An 11,735-nucleotide genomic window follows, 5' to 3' on the forward strand; every position below is an offset into this window, starting at 1 on the left:
TGCCATACTCCAACACATGAGTATGTTGTTCCCAAATCGATCCCAATTGCTTTTCCAGGTTTTCCTCCTCCACCCATTTGTTGGTAGGAACAGAAGAAAATTGAGCTGAAATCTTAAATTTATGAACCCTAATTTCTATGGCTTATCCCGTTAACGTGTTCCTGGTAAGTAATTATACCATTGTAGAACTTTTTTGAGTCCCTGTTCAATCCCCGATGTACTTTCTGAAATTTACCATAAGTGAGTACCAAATTGATTCATGTCTCTGTAATATGGCCATCAACCTGTCATCATGCACGGAACTAAGAAATTCTGATAGCAAGAAGACAAATGATGGTTAACTTTAGTTACTCTTTAGATATTCTGTGACAGAGTTGCCATTTGGGTTTCTCTCCACCAAATCTCTAAATGCTACATCTTGCATTCATCAATCTATCACCCTACGCAACCAATTTCATGGCTGATATGGATCATGTAAACTTGATTATTCACCCACGCGTCCATTGAAAAGTTAGTCTTCTTCCCTTCTCAAAAGCATAAGATTCCAACGAAATAAAATAAATTATTTTAGAGAAAATAGCATTGGATAGTATATTTTCCTTGAAGCGGCGTAACCTAAGGAAACGTTCTTTTGTGCTTGAGAAGTTGCAAACGTTAGCTTGTACGAAATGAAAGAACCCACATCCTAGGTAATAAACTTCTGCCCGGAAGATGCGTCCTTACAGATCAAAACTTTTTAACCTGAACATCACAAAAAGATGACTTAGAAAAAGTTTTGTACAGCATGGACTAAAAATTATAATTCAACTGCAAACAGATCGAAGTTTCAATGTATACGATATAAACCAAACACAAAATCATTGCACAAAGAGCCCATTTAATACCAGATAAAAGAATTTTAATTAAGACACTTACATTTTTAATTTTCCAACATCTGTAGACGTGGAAGGATTGGAACTTTGATTCATTTCATGTTCACTAACGGTATCCAATCCTCGGACACGTGCAGATTCTGCAGTCCTGTCTGATTTCTTTTTATTCAATCGCTGGGCTTGAATCCAAATCAAAACTATATATCCAAACTGAATGACGACTTCTTGCCACATGACAGATAGTACGGATGTGTTTATGAAAGCATGCTAACATGACAGTTTGGCAAATATGCGCCACAAACGATCAACAATCCACACATTTCTCCCAAAGTAAGGTAAAATGGTTATCAACACAAATAAATAATAAAAATGTACAAATCTGATTGCTTCATTGTCAACCTAACTCCATTCCAACAAAATGAGGCGAAAGACACGTTGGGCTAAGGAATTCTCGCATCTTCAGACCTAAGCAACTTAAGTAATAAGCAACAACTTATGACAAATAAAATAAAATGTTAATAGGTAGCCAAATTAATGAACCTATCATCCAGGAATATAATCAAACATTTTATGCTCAAACGAAGGAGTACATACTTTACCTATCACCCAATGCAACTGTGTACAGACCACTTTCCCTGATGACCATTTTCACTTGGAACGCTATAAATTGGCTACGTATTTCGAATAAAGAATGCATTTGATGTCTTTAGGGAAAAGTGATGGGTTCTGGAGTACATTTCTTCAGAGTGATTCCTCCTCCATTATGCAGTCACCAAAAACGATGCATAACACATTCTGCAGTCGTATAACGAATTATGCAACCATTTTCTCCACTGCATAACAAATTATGCATTTGGATAACAAAATTATGCATCTATAACAAGTTATATTACCATTTTTTTGGTTGATTTTAGCCGTACATATAAAAAATTGATGCATAATGCAGTATATATCCATATTACAGATGCATATCAGGTTATGCATTTATTTTCTCGATGCATAATGCATTATGTAGCCATATTTTCTGACGCATAACAGGTTATGCAGGTTTTCTGGACTGCATAACAAGTTATGCAACAAATTTTGTAGATGCATAACAGGTTATGCATCCATTTTCACGAATGCATAACATGTTATGCAGACAGTTTCTCGACTGAATGACATGTTATGCAGTCATAACCACATGATCATCTTCTTTCATGTTTCATTAACTGCCACGCAAACCATTATCTTTCAGTTATTCGGGGGCTCTTGGTCAAAATCATGTATTTACACCATCATCTTCTTTCATGTATTTACACCATCATCTGCAATTAAACCTTCTTCACAACTCATCCAGTATTGCTTACTCCAACTCAATTCATGGCTCGGAGTTTCATAAAAATATGAAATTAATTTCAAAATCTTCATTGAAAACAAGTTTTGATCATAAATCTATGATGACCAAACCGTGTTCTACAAACGCATTTAGGGATTTTTGCTGCTACCATTAATAACAGTAGTGAATTGAAATTGTAATGAAGAGAATTGATAGTAAGAGGGTTCGTCGTTAATTCGAAGAAGAAGACGATTTGGTGCTTCTGTTGAGATCAATCGAATTTAGGCATGAATTTGTTCTCGAAATCAATCGAGTCTCTCCCTTTTTCTGAAATCTAGGTATAGTGGAGAAGAAGAAGAAGAAAAAAAGACGAAAAAGAAGAAGGAAAAAAAAAGACAGAAACAGAAACAAAATTTTATATATTTTGGGTTTGAGAATAATTTTCTTCCAGAATTTGGGTGCGCGCCTGTAATTTTTGGAGCGTGGGTTTCACAGTAGAAACTAGGGTTGTCAACGGTAGCTATCGAAACGGATAATTGCTATACCGTATCCGTTACCGTTAATTTAATCGGATATCCGTTATCCGATAAAATCCGACGGATATTGAAATTTTTATTCGCTATCCGTTCCGTTAAGAGTAACGGATATTCGATAATATCCTTTAATTATCCGTTTCCGATAATAAATTAAAAAACAGTTAAAATGTTGAAATGAAAAGAGAAGAACAACTCTGCAGATCTTTTTCTTACAAAAAGAAATGAAAAGAACAACTGAAAAAACAGAGTATCTGTTCTGCTGTTCATTCAAAAAAAAAAAACAAGGATATACAAAAAGTTGAAATTCCTTTTCCTGATCTTATGACACATTTATGCCTTCCTCCGATCCTTTTTTTCTACTTCCACTCTATCCCCTCCTTATAAACATACCTTCAAAACCATGAAATAGGTTAGTTTGTAGTAAACTGAAAATTGTAGTAAATGAATAAAACACAACAATTGATCTTATCAATTGTAGTAAACTAACTAAATTACATGATCCAAACAAAAACACAATATACAGTTTGCCAAGAGTCAGAAGACCACTTCATGCGCATTTCAATCCATCTAAAAAACCAAACAAATCTCATGTTTACAACGGCATAGATCACCATTCAATTACCAAATCCCTTCTAATTTTTATAGATCAGCGATGTAACTGAAACAGAACCCTATATCCTAATTCAAACAATAAAAATAAAATCAATTCTCATGGCAAAGAAGAAACTAAAACTCATCCAAGATATATGAACCAATTCAGACATACAGTTCTAGGTTATACAGGCAACTCATTAATTCAACATGCAAGGGATGCAAAATTACATGATCCAAATGAAGTCAGAGCCTCGTACCTGCAGTACATGCAAGGGATGCAAAATTCAAAAAGATATTATCTGCACTGACTGAGAACTTCAGCTAAGCTTGTTCATCGTCATCGTCTGAAATAACAAACAAACAAAAAAAAAATCATTTGCGAGACAAGGATGTTTATAAATGATTCACCAATATAAGTTAGAGATAAACCTATAAGATCAGGCAACCAATCATTTAAGCAAAGCAAGGCTTGAACAGCTTCTGGAGCTAGTGAACTCCTATGTGTTGTAAGTACCCTACCGTCGTCGCTAAAGGTAGATTCTGATGCTACAGTTGACACCGGAACAGCCAAGACATCTCGAGCAATTTTGGAAAGTATTGGGTGCGTAGGGGCATGATTCTTCCACCACGTCAATAAATCAAAATGTGTTTCATCATCAACTTCTTCAAGCAATGGTTCATCTAAGTACTTCTGCAACTCTGACTTATGAATATCAACAACACAATCTTGCATCATGTACTCTTTGAATTCAAGTTGAATTTCATATTTTGAAGGAGCTTGAGTATTCTCATGGTTAGATGACTGTGTTCTACTGGTAGAGGAGTTGATAAAATAGTCAGGAACAAAACCACTTGAAGACTCATAAGCTGAGAAAAGAGTATCCAATTCTTCACGAAAAACCTCCATTTTAGATCTACATAGCATTTCACCATATAATTTCTTGTAAGTAAACTCTACCAACCGCGCCTTATACCGTGGATCTAAAACCATCCCAATACTCATCAACAAATTACTTGTACTCCAATATTTGTCAAACTTCTTTCTCATTTCCTTTGTCATTTCTCTAATATAACTGTGGGTACTCCTTTCCCATGTTTGAATGTTGAAGTTAATTTGAAAAACACTTAGAAAGTACATGTTGGTTGTTGGATATTTAACCCCTGAAAATTTCTTTGTGATATCATAAAACACTTCCAAACACTTGCAGATAACTATGCCTTGTTCCCACTCTTCTGAATTCGGTAAATACTTGAAACTATTATCTAAATCTGCTAAACGCATAAATCCTTGGCGCAACTCAATAACACTCTTTAGCATCAGATAAGTAGAGTTCCATCTATTGTCTACATCAATAGATACATACCGTATAGGAAGCCTCATTTGCAGCAATGCACTTTCAAATTTTTCTTGTCTACCTTGTGAAGACCTGACATACTTGACACATTCACGAATCCTTGCTATAAAGCCTGCAGCTACTGTCATTCCATCTTGCACAACTAAATGTAATATATGACAACTGCACCGCATTTGAAACATGATCCCTTCAAGAACCAAATATCCCTTACTATTAAGCCATCCCTTGATTCTATCCATCATCACATTATTAGCAGAAAGATTATCAGCAGCCAAAGCAAACCATTTATTATCCACATTCCACTCCAAAGCTATGCTTTTAACCGCTTCTGCCAAAGCTTCACCCGTATGTGGACATGGCACCAAAACATATGCAAGTGTTTTCTTATGCAACTTCCAATCATCATCTATATAATGACATGTAACACAACAATAACCATCCCGTGTATGTTTAGATGTCCACATATCAGTCGTGAAACTGCATCTAGAAGTCAATGAATCTAAAGTCCCTTGTAACTCAGCTTTAAACACAGCATAAATCTTCATAATGTCCTCTCGAGTTGTATTCCTCCCAAGTATCTTGGCCGACGGGTTGAGAGACTTCACAAACTCTCGAAAATATGGATAGGTAACCAAATTAAAAGGTAAGTCATGCTTTGTAATCATTTTAGCAAGAAGGTCTCTGGAAACTTCAGGATTAAATTTCCAATTAGCTAATTTTGTACCTTGGTTACCTGTAATCACGGTACTTATTTTTCTCTGGCCAGGTTTATTCTCAGGTTTTTTCTTGCAGACTTTTAAATGGTTCCTCAAGTGGCTTGTTCCTTTTGTACTCCGCGCAGGAGTTTTAAACTGACAGTGATCACATACTGCCATCATTTCATCCACCACCTTCCCATCTGGCAAAGTCTTCTTCTCAGGTACCATTTTAAATTCATCCCATACTGCTGATCTTAATGCACGTAGTTTTTTCACTCCCTCACTTGTGTGTACAGTACCCCCTGTAGTATTGTCTGCTTCTGATTCTGAATGGGGATTCTCTGCTTCTAGTTCTGGTTGGGGATTATCTGCTTCTGGTTCTAGATGGGGACGTTTTCTCAATGATGATGCACTTGCTTCATTGTTCTGGGTGCAGGAATTGGATGTGTCAACATTATTGGATGCTATATTTGACATTGACACTGACCTACAGTAAAAACAACAAAGAATAAAGGAACAACTCAATTATGAGTAAATCAAAACATCTAAACACAGATAGAGGATCAGATAAACAAGGTTTGAAATGTTGAAACAAATAAATTTAATTGACTTCTCAATCACTAGCAGAAACAAATTAGGCTTCAAATAAATTTCATAAACATCAATATGACTTCTCAATCCACAAATCACCATACCCAATCCATCAAATAAATTTAAGTGACTTCTCAATCCACAAATCACCATACCCAATCTTTAATTTCTTCTTGTTTATCACTAAATCACAACTTTAATAAAATCCAAAACCCTAGCTTAAGAGATTCGAGTGAAAGATTGAATACCTTACTGTAAAAACACCTGCTCAAACATCTGAATGATTGGTGAGATAGAGAAAACTTTGTTAGAGAGAATTTCACTTGAATCAATCCCTAAAATTCGAAAGTAAGGAACAATTGTTAACAAAATGTAAATCAAACAACAATCCTATGATTAAATCAAACAAAGTAAGAGATAAACTTACTGTGTTGGCTTTGGAGGATGAGATGTTGATGAATTGGGAAAAAATCAAATCTTCTTTGAGACTCAGAACAGGAAACCAGTCGCTCTATTCTTAGAGTCTCAGTCTTAGACTCTTACTAGAATTTCTTCAATAGGGTTACGGCTTACGGGTATATGTATATTACATATATACCCTCGCTATCGGATACGGATAATTATCCGTCGGATACTAACACAACCGAATCCGTTACATTAATAGGTGATTATCCGATATGATTATCCGACACCGATACCGATATCCGAAACTTCGGATAATATCCTAACGATTCAAACGAACTCGAACGGATAATGGATATTCGGGTATCCATTGACAGCCCTAGGTGCAGCAAAAACGAAGTAAATTTAGTTTCGTTAACTACCAAAAGTAAAAGAATAATTTTTGTATTTAATAAAAAAGGAAAAAAATATTAAACATATATTTATAGTATTTAATTAAAGAGTCAAAGTCCAACCTCCACTTTATATCCCTTTCTCATGCTTTCTCTCTCTCTAACCTCTCTCTCCTTTATCTCACATGAACCTTTCATATTCAAGAAAAGTGGTTTATACTTCATCCCAATCAAAGGTAGTCAAATTTCCAAATAAGTTTTTTGAATTTTTTATCTTGTTAGGGTTTAAGAATTTAGGTTATTCTATCGTGATACTGACCATATCCCTTATTAGAGAAGCTTTGCTTGATTCCGAAAGATCTGTTGATTACGGAACTTTCTTAATGTTTGATGATAGTTAGTGAAAGAATCCACAGTCTCTGCAACTATTTCACGAATCGAAAGAGTTATTTAATTTAGATCTAATGTTTGATTTGGAGTTTGTTACTTTACATAAACATTTTCGGTGCTTCTTTCGAGTTGACAATGTTAACCTTGATTTTTTTTCCATTCATTGGTGAATCAAGTTTATGAAAATTGTTAATTTTCACGGAATAAGTGCATAATGCTTGGGCATGTTTTCATCCTAAGGTAACTTTCATATCCCACCTATTATGTTTTATGTATGTAATTTCTTTTTTCTTTTTTTGGTTATGATTTTAGTATGTATAGATATTAAGAATGATTCTTGATCATGAGAATAATTATTTTCCTTGAACATTGAATTTGCAGAAGTATTTCCTTAAAAAAAATAGAGGAGTTGTAGGAGCAGAAGAAGATCTGCCCAAGAGAAGAAGAATATTGAGATGAAGTTTAGTTTCCGGTTTTCTCTCTTTTCTTTCCTAAATTATGATTTGTTTTTTTCCTTATAATTCATCATTACGTATTATGTATTGTATTAAGCAAATTAAATTTGTGTACTGAATTTTTATAGCAATAAAATCTATGTAACAAATGAAAGAAATTATTTTCTTCTTAACTTTTTTTATCACTTGTATTCATTGAACGATTTAGAAAATTACTGTATATTATCGCAAAGATCAATAACAAAAACCAAAATAGGAAACAAAATCATATAAAATAAAATAAAAATACAACAACAAAAACCAAAATAGGAAACAAAATCATACAAAATAATGGCGCACTGTACTTAAGGTGTGGCAATAACTTTTTGTCACACATGCCGCAGTGTACTTAAGATTTAGCCACATGAAACAGGGATTCTTGCCATACTTTTCACATGTTGCAATATCCAATTTTCTTGTAGTGTATCTCCATCTTCATTTATTTGTGGAAAAATCAGATTTATCTAGAGAAAGCAATGTCCCAGCACAAGAGTGCATCTAAATTTTTTCCAGAACCAAAGGTATGACAGATCAACTATCATTGCAAAACTAATGAAACCAGTAAATTCACCATTAAAAATCATAGTACATTATTTTCTTGGGTGTGCCCAATTTTGGTTTTGCATACATTTGTATACTTCTAAACAATTTCACATCACTCTAAACAATAAACCCAATTAAAATAACAAGAAAAATAGAAAGGATAATGGAAAGAACAAAAATCAAACTAGCTACTTCATCTTCTTACGAATGGAAAGAAAATAACAATCTTGCTACTTGAACAGCGTAGTAACAGCTGTTTAACAGCTGATCCGACGTAGCATGTTATGTGGCGTACTGAAGTGGCCACTCCTCCTAACACGTCATCAAATCAGCTAACCGTGCCATACATATTTACACTGTTTATTTTCATGCCCTAATTTTAATTTGCATGCCATCACATCCTGTAACATTTTTTTATCTATATAAGAAGCAGATTTTGAGTCGTCATATGTCGACGAGTAGACATATATCACATATTTTAAAATTCTATTACAATCATCAATCAAAGATATCGCTTCTTTTTTCATCAATCAAAGATACCGCTTTTTCAAAGAAAAGAATTTCTCTTTAACTAATCTTCTCCTCCTTTTAATTAACCAAACTGTAAATACTATTCAACCATAAGCTTTTCCAAGTAAAAAACAAAGAGCCTAACTTATGCAATTGAGTTTTAATACTGGAATAAATTCTGTGTGGAGTGAGTCTGATTAAGTTTGGTTTCATGGAATCGAAAAAAGTATAAACCGATTAAAAAATGTCAAAAGCTTAATTAATCAAATCCGTAAAGATTGTTGTGGATGTGAAGTGTGAAGTGTTAATTAGTACCACATCGCCTAGGACATCCTAGGTCTCACGTTTAATAAGATTTGGGCAATTCTAACCTTGCAAGCCGGTTTTCGAGGTTAGTTAGGCCCGAGGATTCCTAACATGGTATCAGAGCCAGACCCCTATCAACGCTACTCGTGCATCCGTGGTTTTCGTACCACTCCGTATCCCCGCCAGTGCGCATATGTTGTTTCCGTACCACTTCGTATCCCCGTCAGTGTGCGTCCGTGGCTTCCGTGCCATTCCGTCTATGTAGTCCTAGTCGTTGGGGGGAGGGGGTGTTAAATAGTACCACATCGCCTAGGACATCCTAGATCTCGCGCTTAATAAGTCTTGGGCAATCCTAACCTTGCAAGCTGTAATCCGTTTCGAGACATGGCAAAACAAAAATTCACATCTTTTAGCCAAATATGATGCCACAGTGTGCACAAATTCGGACTCGTTAAGGAGCTGGTTACATAGCATTTTCGAGAAAATAATGAGTTTGTTCTTCCAAACCTCTTAAGACAGTGGCACGTGCAACCCGATTCACTCCCAAACTAAAGGCACCCATTCGGAAATCACAATCGTGGGTTTGGCACATATTACTTGATGTGGCGGAAAGATCTTGAAGCTCATTCATTGTTAACCTTTTCTTCATCCCACATGAAGCCTTGAATGTTCTGCAACACTGGACATATTACGCGTTATTATCATTCGTACGCGCAATTGATATAGAATCAGTTATAAATTGAAAATGTACCTGAACCCATTCAAAGCAAAGTACATACTTGAGAAAGGGATCATGAGCAATTGATGAAGCTAGATTGGTTGCCCATTAACATCAAAAACTCTGATCTTTATTAATTTTGTTAGGTTTACTTTGACCAATAAGTCCTAGCAAAGTGGCCTTCCTCGAAGCTGCTAAGCCATGAGAATAAATGTAAAAATAAAAGTTACAGGCTTTACAGCTATTCATAAAGACTAGTGTCAGTTGTACTGAATCAACTACGACCACACAATTCCTGTATAGTGTTTAAGTCTTCTGTTCAGATCCTTCATTAGATGCGTTGGAACTTTACTCCTCTTCACGTAGTTTCAAAGTCCATAGTTTCTGAAATTTCTTGCTATTGATTTTTAAAACTTCAATCTTCAAAATACAAATATGTCGATCGTTGAAGGGATTTTTGTTAATGGTGTAACTGAAGCATTAAAGAAACTGGTTCCTATTATTGGCAAGGAGATTGTTTTAGCATGGGGTGTAAAAGATAAACTGAAAAAGCTTCAAAAGACTGTACAGATGATTCTTGTTGTAATCGCTGATGCTGAGAGGAAACAACTGAATGATGCAGCTGTAGGTCTTTGGTTGAGAAGGCTTAAAGATGTTGCTTATGATGCAGATTTTGTTTTGGATGAGTTTTCCTACGAAACCATGCGTAGGTGTGAAAGAGGGAACCGTTTGAAGCATAAGGTAATGGATTTCGTTTCGTCTTCAAACAACCCACTTGCTTTTGGTTTCAAAATGGCTAAGAAAATTAAGATTATTAACAAAAGATTGGACGAAATTACTGAAGACATGAAGAGGTTTCATTTGCAAGATGCAACAGACAATACTTTTATGGTTCATGGTGGTAGTAGTGAGCAAAGAAGCCGACAGACTGCGTCATCTATGAATGAATCAGACATCATAGGACGGGATGATGATAAGAACAGATTAGTAGATATTTTAACACAGGTCATTCCATCATCAACATCACCTGATACCAATCCTGAAAATGTTTCAGTGGTTTCCATAGTGGGGATGGGGGGACTTGGGAAAACAAGTATAGCCCAGGTTGTCTACAAAGATGAGATGGTAAATAAACTTTTTGAGCTAACAATGTGGGTCCATGTATCTGCATATTTTGATTTGGAAAAGCTCTTAACAAAAATTATGGAGTCCTCAACTCACAATAAATTTGATGCTCCATCAAACTTCTCTGTACTAGTAAGTAAAGTTGAAGAACAACTAAATGGGAAGAAGTATTTGCTAGTACTTGACGATCTATGGAACGAGAATGCTGAGGAATGGGAGAGACTCTACAGTCAGTTGCTTGTTGGTGCTCAAGGGAGTAAAATATTAATCACTACTCGTAAAACTCAGGTTGCAGATGTTGTGAAGGGAAGTATTCCTCCATACAAATTGGAAAAATTGCAGGATGATGAATGTTGGTCTATTATTGAGAAGAAAGCATTTTCTCCCGGCGGAGCTCTAAAGACAGCAAACGTGACAAGTATAGGGCGAGAAATAGCGAAAAGATGCAGCGGTTTACCACTTGCAGCAAAATTCCTAGGAGGTCTAATGCGATCAAGAAATAAAGAAGTCAATTGGTTGTCTATTCTAGAAAATGATATTTGGAGAACACCAGAAAGTCAAAGCACGATCATGCCGATTCTAAAATTGAGCTATGATAACTTGTCGTCAGAGTTGAAACAATGCTTCTCCTACTGCTCTATATTTCCCAAGGATTGGGAGATAAATAGAGTAACAATGGTTCAGTTGTGGATAGCAGAAGGATTTTTGGACACTTGTAATGTGGGAAACGGAAGATCTATCTATTGAAGACATCGCAGATGATTACTTTGAGAATTTGGTATGGAGTTCGTTTCTGGATCCTATGGAAAAGAGTTTATTGGGCATAGAAACTTGCAAGATGCATGATCTCGTCCATGATCTTGCACAACATGTTGTTAGGGATCAGGAGGA

General features: G+C 35.4%; 1 protein-coding gene across 1 annotated transcript; it reads left to right on the forward strand.

The window, feature by feature from the left end:
* The first annotated feature begins 10,154 nt into the window (after positions 1-10,154).
* Positions 10,155-11,591, forward strand: LOC113273643 (disease resistance protein RGA2-like). Its single transcript, XM_026523296.1, has one exon. The coding sequence runs from the start codon at positions 10,155-10,157 to the stop codon at positions 11,589-11,591; it is 1,437 nt and encodes a 478-aa protein (XP_026379081.1).
* The last annotated feature ends 144 nt before the right edge of the window (positions 11,592-11,735 follow it).

Source organism: Papaver somniferum, chromosome 1 (genome assembly GCF_003573695.1).
Source record: "Papaver somniferum cultivar HN1 chromosome 1, ASM357369v1, whole genome shotgun sequence".
NCBI lineage: Eukaryota > Viridiplantae > Streptophyta > Magnoliopsida > Ranunculales > Papaveraceae > Papaver > Papaver somniferum.

Bases quoted from the DNA above. Each gene is read 5' to 3' on its own strand.
- LOC113273643 (XM_026523296.1), top strand. From the start codon at position 10,155: ATGTCGATCGTTGAAGGGATTTTTGTTAATGGTGTAACTGAAGCATTA.